Source organism: Crocuta crocuta, unplaced genomic scaffold (assembly GCF_008692635.1).
Source record: "Crocuta crocuta isolate KB4526 unplaced genomic scaffold, BGI_CrCroc_1.0 scaffold486, whole genome shotgun sequence".
NCBI classification, from domain to species: domain Eukaryota; kingdom Metazoa; phylum Chordata; class Mammalia; order Carnivora; family Hyaenidae; genus Crocuta; species Crocuta crocuta.
Genome location: NW_027529794.1, coordinates 22,756 through 36,726, shown reverse-complemented (window position 1 = coordinate 36,726; position 13,971 = coordinate 22,756). Strand labels below are relative to the sequence as shown.

Below are 13,971 nucleotides of genomic sequence, written 5' to 3'. Positions count from 1 at the left end.
ATAGCGTTGGGGCACCTGGGTGGCTCAGTCTCTTGAGCTGCCTGACCCTTGATTTCGGCTCAGGTCATGATCCTAGGGTTGTGGGATTCAGCCCTACAATGGGCTCCTTGCAAGAGTCTGGAGCCTATTTGAGAGTCAGTCTCTGTCTCTCTCTGTCTCTCTGTCTCTCTTTCTCTGTCTGTCACTCTCACTGTCACTCTCTCACTCTCTTTGTGCCTCCCTCTCTCCCTCCCTCCCTCCCTCCCTCTCTCTCTCTCTCTCAAAATAAAAAAATAAAATAGTGTCAAAAATAGGACTAAATTTAATCAAGGAAGGAAAAGATGTATACACTGAAAACAATAAGACATTGATGGAAGAAATTAAAGAATAATAAATGAAAAATATCCNAAAATATTTTTGAAATAAATTAAATAAGGCCTAATTAAATAGAAAAAAGTTCATATTCATGGATTAGAAGACAATATAATTAAGATGGCAATATTCTCCAAGTGATCTACAGATTCAATGCAATGCCTATCATAATTCCAATGGGATTTTTCACAGAACTAGAAAAATAAAACCTGGAAGTTCATCTGAAACCACAAGCCCTGAATACTAAAGTAATGTTGAGAAAGAGGAACAGAGATGGAGACATCACACTTCTTGAGTTTGAAATATATTACATAATTATTAATCATAACAGTGTTATACAAGTATAAAAATGGACACACAGACCATTGGAACAGAATAGAGCCCAGAAATAAACCTTTGCTTAAATTGTCAAGTGAGCTTTGACAAGGCCACCAAAGAATACACAGTGGGGAAAGGTGTTGAAAAACCTGAATATCCATATGCAAAAGAATTAAACTGGATGCTACTTATGTCATACCCCAAAGTTAATGAAAAATAGATTAAAGACTTAAAAATGAGATTCAAAGCCATAAAATTCCTAGAAAAAAAACCATAGGGAAAAAGCTCCTTGACATTCATCTTGGCAAAGATTTTTTGAACATGGCAACAGAAACATAGGCAAGAAATGCAAAAATTTGAACAAGTGGAAGGAACTCTGTCAAACTGAAAGACATCTATACAGCAGTGGAAAAATGAAATGGCAGTCTGTGGGGAGGGAGAAAGTATTAGCAAGCCATATATCTAAGGGACTAATATCTACATTGTATAAGTAATTCATACAACTCCATAGCAAACAAATAACTAAGTTTTAAAAATGACTAAAGAACCTGAATCTTTTTCCAAAGAAGACACACAAATGGCCAATAGGTATATGAAAGGTGCTCACTACCATTAATCATCAGGGAAATGGAAATCAAAACCATGATAATATATCACCTCCTACTTGTTAGGATGGCTACTATGAAAAAGACAAGAAATAACAAGTGTTGGTGAGAGGAGAAAAGGGAGGCCTTGTGCACTGTTGGTGGGAATGTAAATTGGTAGGGCCATTATGAAGAAACTGTTTGGAGATTCCTTAGAAAAGTAAAATTAGAACTACCACATGATTCAGTGATCCCACTTCTGAGTATATACCCAAAGAAAATGAAATCAGTATCTTAAAGAGATACCTGCACTTCTATGTTCATTACACCATTATTCATAATATCCAAGATACGGAAACAACCCAAATGTCCGTCAATAGATAAATGGATAAAGGAAATGTGGTGTATACATACAGTGGAATATTATTTAGCCTTAAAAATGAAGGAAATCCTGTTACTTGGGACAACATGGATGAATCTGGGGAACATTATTCTAAATGAAATAAGTCAATCACAGAAGAATAAGTACTGCATGATTCCATTTATATGAGTTATCCAAAATAGTAATACACATAGAAATACAGAGTACAGTGATGGTGGCCAGGGGTTGGGGTTAGTGAACAGTAAGAAGCTGTTGAACTGGTATAGTTTCAGTTGTGCAAGATGAATAGCTTCTAGAGATCTGCTGTAAACCATTGTGCCTGTATTTAACAATATTTTATTGTGCACTTCAAAATTGGTTAAGAGAGTAGTTCTCACATTGTGTTCTTAGGACAACAATTAAAATGTTTATTGTCTTGTTTTCTCCCCAAGTAGAGACTAAGCTGATTAAATACAAGTATTTGGGGAGGACAACTCTTTAACACCATTGATGGGAATGTAAATTGGTGCAGCCATTATGGAGCAGTATGGCAGTTCCTCAAAAAATTAAAAATAGAGGTGTTCCAGCGTGGCGTCGCGAGCGGACTTTGCGCACACGCACCTGAGCGGCGAAGGTGGAGGCTGACCCGCAGGTGTGGCGGTTTGGTTGTTTTTTTGAATTTTTATCTTAGGGGACTGGAGGTAAGCTGGCAGAGAAGTGAGGAGCTCCATACATTTCGCCTGCACCCATCTCTCAAACAGAGAAGGCCTGGAGTCGTAGGACACTGAGCCACAGGAGTTTGGGAAGAGAATAGAGTACAATGGGAAGGAAGCCTCCTAAGTGTGGCTGCCTCAAGAAACAAGCCAAACTACACATGGCGGAGAGTCCAAAATACCACTACCAGTAGGGAAACAAAATAACCAAACGCTCAACGAGAGAAACCAAGAGACACCATCCAAAGAACACTTCCTGAACAGACAGGCCCTGAACAGTCAAAAGAGCCCTCTCTAATACAGCAGAACTCGCGGGGGCCGTGTGTACAGCAAGCTTTTAAAATTAACAAGAGATAGAAAGCTAACCAAAATGATGAAACGGAAGAACTCTCCTCTAAAGAAACTCCAGGAAGAAATGACAGCTAGAGAACTGCTCAAAACAGATAGAAGCAACATCACTGAACAAGGATTTAGAACAATAATCATAAAATTAATCACCGGGCTGGAAAAAAGCATGGAGGACATCAGAGAAACTATGGATACAAACACTATGGAGCTTAAAAATAGTTATGGTGAATTAAAAAATGGGATAAATGAGATACATAATAAACTGGAGGCGTCCAATGCACGGATTGAAGAGGCAGAAAGGAGAATAAGTGATTTAGAAGACACTATTATAGAAAAAGAAGAAACTGAGAAAAAGAGAGATAAACTGATCCAGGAACATTAAAGAAGAGTTCAAGAGCTCAGCGATACAATCAAATGGAACAGTATCCAATCATAGGAATTCCAGAAGAGGAAGGAAGAGGGAAAGGTGCTGAAGGAGTCCTGGAACAAATTATAGCAGAGAACTTCCCCAACCTGCAGAGGGAAGTAGACGTTGAAATTCAAGAGGCACAGAGAACTTCCCTCAGACGTAACTTGAATTGATCATCTGCACAACATATCATAGTAAAACTGGCAAAATATAAGAACAAAGAGAATTTTGAAAGTAGCTAGGGAGAAAAGGGCCCTAACATACAAAGGGAAACCTATCAGAGTGGTGACAGACCTATCTACTGAAACTTGGCAGGCCAGAAAGGAATGGCAGGAGATCTTCAATGTGATGAACAGAAAAAATATGCAGCCAAGAATCCTCTATCCAGCAAGCCTGTCATTCAAAATAGAAGGAGAGATAAAAACCTTTCCAAATAAACAGAAATTGAAAGAATTTGTCACCACGAAGCCAGCCCTACAAGAAATCCTGAGGGGGATGCTCTGAAGGAAAGGTTGCAAGGAACAAAGATACCAGAGACACCACCACAAACATGAACTCTACAAAAGATACAAAGACTCTAAACCCACATATTTCAATAATAACACTGAATGTAAATGGGCTGAATGCTCCAATCAAAAGACATAGAGTAGCAGAATGGATTAAAAAAAAACAAAATCCATATATTTGGTATCTACAAAATCATTTTAGACGGGAAGATACCTTCAGATTAAAAGTAAGGGGATGGAGAAATATATATCATGCTACAGGAAATCAAAAGAAAGCCGGAGTAGCTATACTTANGATGGGTGTGGGGGGGGGAGTGGGGAGTTGGGCATGGAGGAGGGAACTTGTGGGGATGAGCACTGGGTGTTATATGGAAACCAACTTGACAATAAACTATTTGTAAAAAAAAAAAAAAATTAAAAATAGAGCTATCAAATGATCCAGCAATTCTATTTCTGTGTATATATCAAAAGGAATTGAAATCAAGATCTTAAAGAGCCATCTGAAGTTCATTGTAGCATTATTCACAATAGCCAAGACACGGATGCAACCTAAATCTTCACTGATAGATGAATGGATAAAGGAAATACGGCACATGCATGCAATGGGATATTATTCAGCCTGAAAAAGAAGGAAACCTTGCCATTTGCAACAAAAGAGATGAACCTGGAAGACATTATCTTAAGTGGAATAAACCAGACACATAAGGACAGATCCATATTATGTAAGGAATCTAAAATAGTCAAACTGATAGAAGCTGAATAGTATGCTGGTTGCCAGATGCTGTGAGGACTGGTATTAGAGAGGTGTTGGCCAAAAGGTAGAGTTTCGGTTTTATAAGGTGAAAAAGCCCTAGAAATGTATAGCATAGAGTCTTTAGTTAACAATGTCATACTGGATATTTAAAAAGTTGCTGAGAGGGTAAATGTTATGTTGTTATTGTACTCCTAAAAACTAAAAGAGGACAAGAGAACACTGTTGGAGGTAATGGATATGATTATGGCATAGATTGTTATGGTAGTTCATGGGTGTATACTTATCTCCAAGCTTGTATACGTTAAATGTGTACAGCTTTTGGTATGCTAGTGATACTCATCACAGTAGTTTTTGAAGAAGGAGAGATTTTGTCTTATTTGAAGTTGTAGTCTCAGCACAGTGCCTAGTATACAGTAGGCATTTGTAAATATTTAATCATTAAAGAAAAAATAAGTATAAATAAGGAAAAGATTGTCAGTTCTTGGCTTGCCTAATTCCTTCTCGTGTTTCTTTTTATAAAAGTAAAAGGTATATACCTGGATTTGTTTAGATTATTCAAGTATGTAAAAGAGAAATTAAATGTTGATGAGCTAGACCTCAAGCTCACTCTCTTATTTCCAGTCATTAATTGAGAATGAGCTCTTTGGAAGGCTTTAGGCTATTACTGGGAATGCTTTTGTTTATTTGTTTTTGTTTTCAGATGTTTATTTTTGAGAGAGAGAGAGAAAGAAAGAAAGAGAAGGAAGGAAGAGAAGGAGGGAGGGAGGGAAGAAAGAAAGCAAGAAAATAAAAAAGAAAAGTGTAGGGGAGTGGCAGAGAGAGGGAGACAGAGAATCCAAAGCTGTCTCTGCACTGACAGCAGAAAGCCTGATGGAGCGCTCAAACTCAGGAGCTGTGAGATCTTGACCTGAACTGAAGTCAGACGCTTAATGGACTAAGCCATCCATGTGCCCCCTGGGGATGCTTTAAAAATAACAACAACAACAACACTCAGAACAGCAACAATAAGTTCTAGCCCCTACCCATTGAATTTCAGAGTCTGGATGCTGGTATAGTATAAAAAGAGATGGTGATATATTCATTGTGACCTAAAGAACAAGTAAAAAAAGAGGAGGAGGTTGAAGAGAGAAGCAGGTTTGAGCTGAAAGCAGTCCAGTGTCAAAGTCCTCACGCAAGGCCGTGTGGAACCTTGGGAAACTGCAAACCCTTCATTGAGGGATAATTTTAAGTAGGATTGCATGGTGGGCTAGATGAGGCTGTGGGAGTGGTGAGCCGGGCCCAGATGCTCAGATGGAGGGCCTTGGAAATGAAAGACTAAACCTGCAATGGAAATGTGTCCTTAACATGTCTTTTGTGATGGTGGCTAAACCCAGGAAAATCTCCAGGTGGTATAGGAGTGGAAGGTGTCTGTGCTCTTGCCCAGGGCAGCTGAACATGGTGCACAGACTAGATCATCTGTGTATATCACCAGGGAGTTTCTGAGCAATAAGGGTTATACTTCTTTGAGGTGGAGAGTCCAGAACCCACTGGACTGGTACTCTTCACTCTGGGTTGGGGGAGCCAGAGGCCACTCTATCAAAGAGGTCCCTTTTACTCAATTAATTCATCTTGCACATAATCTGGCAAACTGTAGGCAGGGTTTAGATTTTCGCTGATGGTTAAATGAGTGAAAAGGTGATTTAGATGGAAAGGCAGCTGGAAGTTAGGGAAAATATTGGTCATTGACAAAAATTTTGACAATTTTGAACTGTATCCAACTGGGAAAGGCTCTCCCGCAAATACATAGTATATTATAACCTTGAATGAGGATGTATTACATAACTAGCATTGCTAAGCAGCATTTTGGTTGATTGTGATTTCTTTGTCTTGGAATTTGTTAATGCACTCGAGGTCACAGGGCTACCAAGTGACAAGGCTGGGGCTAGACTCCTGGTCTGAATTCCTCTAGAATGCATGCCGATCATTCCACTTTTCTCTGCCTAAGGCAAATCTTTGTGTACCTTAATACTCCAAAATGTATCTCAGGGGGTAAAAATAAGGATTCTGTGTCCAAAGAACTGGATTGGAATACATAGCCAAAGCAGTTAAGAATACCACAGGAAATCAAGGCATGAACGAAGAGGAGAGGCAGAAAATGTCCAGTTGACAGTATGATTATCTACATATGCAATGTCAAATAACCTCAAGATTGGGGAATCACAAAACCATCCTGGACAATTCCTTCTCATTAGGAAGTAAATCAATTAAAAACAAATCACATAAGAGGCTCACTCTGACTACTGAGGGATAGATCAGTGTCATTTTTCTTTGATGGCCCCCCTCTGTCCTGCATCCTCTGCCTTAGGTCACAGCTTCCCCATTTCACATGAAGCAAGGGACCAGAACCTGCAAACTTTGCAGTAGGGACACTGTTCAAGTTTGCATGGATGTATAGTTTCCCAGGAATCCTTTAATTTGAGAGACTGGACCCCCATGAATGAAGACTGGGGAGAGAACCACCCCACCTTATAGAGAGGGTCTTTCAGAGACCTGCCGAACCAGCTCTCAGGCCTAGAATGCCCAGGGCAGTCAGGGTGGGCATCCCTCTTTCATTCCCTCATAGTTCTTAGCAAGGTCAAAGTCTTAGCCTAAGGAGATTGGCCACACTTCAGTAGAGGGAGGCTCCTGGTTTGGATAGGTATCAAGTTGAGGACCCTGGATGATGAATGTAGAGACCACCGACTCTAGGACAGTGGTATTCCACAGAGACTCAATTCTGCCATTTCTCAGGACCCACACATCCTTGGCCTGGTGTGGCTCGCTCTTCCACCTGGGAGGTCTCAGGAAGGAGCAGTCCTTGATCTGAGCAAAGTAACGTAATGTTAGGGAGGATCTAGTCATACGACTAACCAGGAGCAAGGTCAGGTCCCTGAGTGAGCAAAGAGGGCATCGCTAGACCCACAAATGAGGGAGCTTTACAACCCCTGCCCCCATTCTTAACTGTTGAGTGGCCTCAGGTAGAGATATGCACCTGAGAAGCCTCATTTCTGCCTGGTGAGTCTCAGAGAGCCTTGTCTAACAGGGTGGGCCCCATTTCTGCAGAGGGCAAAGTCTTGGCCATAACCAAACTGAAAGAGGCTCACAGACTCATTGCCACCTTTTCAAGCCCACGGGGCCCCAGGCAGAGGTAGTCAGTAGGAGGCATCCTGACTCTTCACTAGGGACTGGGAAAGGTGAGGGTTTGCTTTAGGGGTTGGCAGACTTGAGTCAGTAGGGGCAGGAGCCCCAGGCTCTGATAGACACCAAGGTGAGGATGCTGAGTGACGACCTAAAGACCATTAACTTAAGAATACTGTGATCGCATAGAATCGCATTCTTGCTGTCAGTGCTCAGAACCTCAGGTGGCCATGGCCGGATATGATGCGTCTGAACTTCCGCTTTGGAACACCGGACCTCGACCAGTGCGGGCCGCGTTTGTTCTGTCAAGGAATGGTTTACTTCCCAGGAGTTCTTTGAAGTCAAGGTGAGGACCTGAATGTAAAATGAAGGAACCTCTCTTCCTGTAACAAAGGTGGCGCCACCAGGTACTGCCCCTGGGGTCGGAAATGTAATGTCCTGGCAGGAACATTAGGCTGAGTTTTGTCTGGAAAGTCTCAGGGAGGAAGGTCTCAGTCTAAGATAGTAGCCCTGGTTCCACCGATCAAGGAAACCTAGGCCCTAACTAGAGTCAAGGGGACATCCTGAGTAGCTCATGAGGGGATCTTTACCCTGTAGAGCTGACCATAGAAAGCAGTACCCCTGCCTTTGGTCCAGGGAGGCTCCAGGCAGGGGTAGTTTTATTTGGTAGTCCCTGACTACTGCCGCCCCACCCCTACCCACCATCACGCTTGCGCGCTCTCGCTCTGTCATGCGCGTGCACACACGCATGCACACACACCCGCACTCTGTCTCCCAGAGCCCCAAGAAGTAAGGGTTTTATTTGGAGTTTGGTGAACTGAATTTAGTAGAGGGAGGAATCCCAGGCTCTGATACCAAAGTGAAGATCCTTAGTCAGGACCTAGGGATCACCGACTCCAGTACACGGGGGTCCCACAGAGCCCTGCCCCTGCTTTCAGCCCTTGGACACCCTGAGCACTTGTGGCCGGTTATGACTTATCCTTACTTCTGCTCCAGGGTTTCCAGGAAGTGAAGTCATGGGCTCGGGGTGGAGGTGGCGAGGCCACTGGCCAGTTGAGGGTGGATTCTCAGGACTGGCCTGGAGCCAAGGTGAGAACCTTGAGTAGGGACTGAGGGGACCGTCCTGACCCATAACACAGGGCATTCCACTAGGTCCCTCTGCTACTCTGGCCCTGGAAGGCCTGGCAGACTTGTCAGACCTTCTGCCTGGAAACTCTGAAATAAGGAGGGCCTTTGTCTAAAGGAGTAGCCTGGGTCTTGCAGACGGAGGATAGTAGGCCCTAACTTCAGTGAAAGTGAGGTCCCTGAGTGCTAATGAGGGGACCTCTCCCCAATCTGGGAAAGCAGCATCCCTATAACTTATTTCTAGGAAGCTCCCGGCAAGTGTAATCCTATATGGAGGTTCCTGAATTTCCCCTCTAGACACTCAGGGAATTGAGGGATTTGCTCTAAGGCAGGAGGCCTACATCTTACCAGTGTATTGGCGGCAGTTTTCCCAGTAGAGATGGTGATACAAAGCCGTACTCCTGCTTTCTGCTGGCAGCAGGAGTCGTAAATCCTACCTGTAGACCTAAGGGAGGACTAAAGGGAACCCCAACTCTAAAAAGGTGGGTCTCATAAATTCGGGCCCTCCTCTGATAAAAAAAAAAAAAAATGAAATCTTGCCATTTGCAACAACATGGATGGAACTAGAGTGTATTATGCTAAGCAAGATAAGCAAGTCAGAGAGACAAATATATGATTTCACTCGTGTAATTTAAGGTACAAAACAGATGAACACAGGGAAGGGAAACAAAAATAATATAAAAACAGGGAGATAAACCATAAGAGACTCTTAAATACAGAGAACAATCTGAGGGTTGCTGGAGGGATTGTGGGTGGGGGGAATGGCTAAATGGGTGATGGGCATTTGGGAGGCTGCTTGTTGGGACGAGTACTGGGAGTTATATGTAAGGGATGAATCACCAAATTCTGTTCCTGAAATTATTATACTATATGTTAACTAAATTGGATGTAAATTAAAAATAAGTAATAAAACAAATAATTCAGTCCCTTCTCTCAGCCCTGGGGAAACCCTGAATGTTTGTTATGCTGAGGAAGCCCCCCTCATTTCTGTCTAGAGAGTCCCAGAGAGGTGAGGGTGTTGGACTTTCTGGCCTCACTTCTTCAGAGGGAGGAGACCCAGGGCTTGACAGCAGTCAGAATGAGGATCCTGAATAAAGAGTGATGGTACCATTCATCCCCCAAAAAAGAGATGACAGAGAGCCCCCCACCCCCTTGCTAGTAGCACTGAGGAGCCCAGATGTGGAAGTCAAGTGTATGTGAACCCAGCTTTAATTTTTATGGCATCAGGTTGGTGAGAGCCTTTGTTTGACGGGGGAAACATCAGATCAGCAGAGGAAGGTGTGCTAGGCCCTACCTAGAGCCAAGGTGAGGACAGTAAATCAGAACTGAGGACCCCAATGACCCCAGAGCAGATTCCCACAGAACTGTCAGCAGTGGGTGGCAGTAGTGGGCTGAGATACCCCTTTCGTTCCCCTTGAGAGATCTCAAGAAGATGAGGACCTGGGTTTGAGATGTCAGTTGAGAGCAGCACCGAGGAGGGGGCCCAGGCCCTGCCACAAGCTGTTACCACAGTCCTGAATGTGAACTGGGAGGATCCTTGTACTCCAGACCAGAGGAGATTCCGCAGGGACTGACCCTGCCCACCACTGCCCTCAGCCCCAGTCAGCACCAAGCAGGGCTGGCAGGCTGCAGCCTGAGGCTCACTTTAATGATTTCCACAGGGTTCTCAGAGGACAGGTTGGTCATAACAGGAGCCCTGTAGTTTCCTAGAGCAGTGCCCTCACAGGACTTGCAGAGGCAGCCTTGGTTAAAGCCAAGGTGGTCTCTCCCTGTTGAAGGTGCTCCTTCTCATCCTCTCTCCTCTCATGTCCAGATCACCTGCTGTCCCTGACCACAGTCATCATGCCTCGGGGACAGAAGAATAAGCTCTGTACCGGTGAGAAACGCCACCAAGCCCAAGATGGGACCCAGCGTCAGAGGGGTGCTGAGGCCACTGCGGCCAAGGAAGAAGCAGTCCCCTCCTCGGCCTCTCCTCCCTTTGAGGTTCTTACTCAGAAAAATCATGCTGCTGGGTCACGTAGCGCTCTCAAGAGGCCTCAGAGAGCCCTGTCCACCACCGCTGAGTCTGCAGGTGCTTCTCGCATAAGATCACACAAAGGAGCCGACCGCCAGATTGAGAAAAAGCAAGGGTCCTCCCAGCCCCCTGTCTCCATGATGCAGCCTGCAGGAGACCCTGTAAGTGAAACAGCGAGTGTTCTGGTGCAGTTCCTGATGCATATGTATAGAATGAAGAGGCCCATTATGAAAGCTGATATGCTGAAGTTTATCAGTAAAAAGTATAAAAAGCACTTCACTGAGATCCTCAGAAGAGCCTCTTTCAGCTTGGAGGTGGTTTTTGGTGTTGATGTAAAAGAAGTCGATCCTACCAAGCATTGCTATGTCCTTGTCAGCAAAATGGAGCTTCCCAACAACGGGACTATACACCGTGGCTGGGGCTTTCCCAAGACCGGCCTCCTGATGAATCTTCTGGGCGTGATTTTCCTGCAGGGCAACTGTGCTGCTGAAGAGAAGATCTGGGAGTTCCTGAATAAAATGAAAGTCTATGCGGGGAAGAGGCACTTCATCTTCGGGGAGCCCAGGAAGCTCATCACCCAAGATTTGGTGAAGCTTAAGTACCTGGAGTACCGCCAGGTGCCTGGCAGCGACCCTCCGCGCTGTGAGTTCTTGTGGGGCCCCCGAGCCCACGCCGAGACCAGCAAGATGAAGATCCTGGAGTTTTGGGCCAAGATTAATCATACCGTCCCCACTGCCTTCCAACCTTGGTATGAAGCGGCTTTGAGAGATGAGGAAGAGAGAGCCAAAGGCACAGTCGCACTGCAGGCTGAGACCGACGGCTCCAGCCCGTGAATGTTCCAGGAAACGTCCAGCAGCTCCCCCCACACCTAGTGAAATCGAGGCTGATTCTTCATCTTGTGACTGAAGAGAGCAGTCACTGTTCTAAGCAGTGGAGGCCTGGGTGTGAGTGAGGGAACACAGTGTATAATCCCTCTGTGCTCCTGTTCTGTCTGGCTAATTTGGAGACTTATCAGGGTTTTGAGTTTTTGCTACTTTTCAAATGTTACTACTTTGAAATGAAATCTTATCTAGCACTATAGTCTAAATTTATGAATTTTATTGGTCTCACTTATTGCTGTTTATCAGTTTAAGAGTTAGAGTGTTGCTGTTTCATAAAACAGACTGGGAAAATTTCCATTTTATTTAGTGTTCTGGTACAAAGTAACATGGCACTAAAATATGTATTTCCTTGAAAATGTAAAAAACTTAAGCAGTAAAATGTATGGAATCAAGAAATGGAGGAGGAGAGTAAGATGGTCTGTATTTGGCTTCTTAATTCCTTTTGCTCTGTGTTTTATAAAATTTTAAATAACAACTTGTGCTTGAAGTACGTAGAATCACACTTTAATGAATGAAACTCACTGCTCACAGGCTCATTTATTCCCCATACACTGATGGAGCATCTGCTCTTAAAAGGCTTCATGTCAGCCCTGAGAGAGCTGACAAAAGGATCAAGACACTGACCATGAAATCATAGAGGTGAGAAGCATCTATCACATAAGGAAGAATAGTGATAGGCACTCTCAGACCCAAAGGACACATGATAAGATGGGAGAAAATGGGAGAGAGGTGGTTCCAGATGAGAACAGTTAAGTGCCAGTGCCTGAAGCAAGGCTGTGCTGGCTCTTCAGAGACTGCAGGTCCCTTGGTGGGAGGTAATTCTAAGTTAGCTGCATGCAGGACTCCAGGAGGCTGTGATCCTAGGGAGAGGGCCCAGACCCTCCCGTGGTGGGCTTCGGAATGGAAAGACTAAGCCCAGGATGGCAAACTGCCCTTAACAGTTACTTCGGGGTTGTGTGGAAACCAGAGGGAGGTCACCCTGGGCAGCCATCAAGTGTGTCCTGCGCTCTTGTGCCAGTGCGGGTGAATGCAGTGTGAAGATTTGATGTTTTATTCACAGCATTTCCCCAGAGTTTCTGAGAACGAAGAGTATTGTCATGGATGCCCAGAATCCCCTGGACTCGCACACTTTGCCCTGGGTTTGGGGAGCCAGAACACACTCCACTAAAATCTCACTCACACTGGGTTACCTTATATGGCATTTGGCAAACTCCAGGCAAGGTCTAGATTCTTGTTGGTGGGTGAATGAATGAAAGCCAGGGTGGTTTAGAAAGAAGGGCAGCTGAGGGGCACCTGGTGGCTCAGTTGGTTAAGCTTCCAACTCGGTTTTGGCTCAGGTCATGATCTCATGGGTTTTGTGGGTTCGAGCCCTGCAATGTGCTTTGGGCTAACAGGGTAGAGCCTGCTTGGGATTCTCTCTGTCTGTTTCTCTCTCTCTACTCCTCTCAAAATAAATAAATAAACTTAAAAAGGGCAGCTGAGAGGAAGGTAAGTTTTGGGGCCTTGAAACATATTTCAAGAGCTCTGTGTTGCATCTATAAGGAAGTCTACTTTATGCCAACATTGAATGGCATACTTTAATGGGGGAGATATTACTTAGTGTTCCCTGGTAAGCACAATTTTGTCTGATAGAGTTGTCTTTGTTCCACAGCACTGCATAGTTTCCGACATCCGCTGGATTAAAAATGATTTATTGAGATTTATCATTGTAGTGGGTTGAAACTCCAGGGGGCAAATTAATCCTAGTAAGAACTGGCATCCTTTAAAGCTCAACACAGGCCACGCAATGTGCCATACCCTTCACATGCATTATGGACGTTCTACCAGTCCCCAAGACAAAGCTTATCAAACCCATTTCACAGATGAAAAGACAGCCTCCACAGAGTCTGGTATCACTGCCCAATTTCACATAGCTGCTAAGTGACAGGGTTGGAACTAGACCCTTGGCCTGAATTAGTCTGAAGCCCACACTTCCACTCCTCCTAGCCTGAGGCTGACTTTGTGACCCTTAATTCCCCTTTTTTCTCACTACAACAAAAAGTATCTTAGGTACTAAAAAGGACTCTGTGCCCAAGATACTGGACTGGAATGTATAACCGGAGCAATTACCATACCATAATAATTGAGAAGTGTGAGTAAGGGAGACAAAGAGATAATATTCAGTGACAATAGGGTCATCTATTCAAAGTCAGACAGCCTCAAAGATCAGGGAGGGGCTCACAAAATCATTTTGGACGACCCCTCCCATAGAGAAAGTTACATCCATTCAAACAGAACTTAAATAAAACGCTAAGTGTGGTTGCTAAAGAAATGGGTTCAGATGTGTTTTTTTTTTTTTTCTTTGACAGCACATCTGTTCTAGGGTCTCTGCCTTGTGCCACCACTTCCTGTCTCACCTCACTCCTGGGACAGGGACTCAGTCTCTGAATGGTTTGCAATAGGTTTAAGATC

General features: G+C 44.1%; 1 protein-coding gene across 2 annotated transcripts; it reads left to right on the top strand.

The window, feature by feature from the left end:
• Positions 1-7,784: 7,784 nt before the first annotated feature.
• LOC144230747 (melanoma-associated antigen B3-like) lies at positions 7,785-11,714 on the top strand. Of its 2 annotated transcripts, none has more exons than XM_077763080.1 (2): positions 7,785-7,846; positions 10,439-11,714. In XM_077763080.1, the coding sequence occupies exon 2, from the start codon at positions 10,468-10,470 to the stop codon at positions 11,470-11,472; it is 1,005 nt and encodes a 334-aa protein (XP_077619206.1). In that variant the 5' UTR covers positions 7,785-7,846; positions 10,439-10,467; the 3' UTR covers positions 11,473-11,714. The 2 variants fall into 2 exon arrangements, with proteins under 2 accessions (XP_077619206.1, XP_077619205.1); XM_077763079.1 differs by having other exon boundaries at positions 7,802-7,907.
• The last annotated feature ends 2,257 nt before the right edge of the window (positions 11,715-13,971 follow it).

What these genes read in the sequence shown, in the direction of transcription:
- LOC144230747 (XM_077763080.1), top strand. Translation starts at nt 10,468, where the DNA reads ATGCCTCGGGGACAGAAGAATAAGCTCTGTACCGGTGAGAAACGCCAC.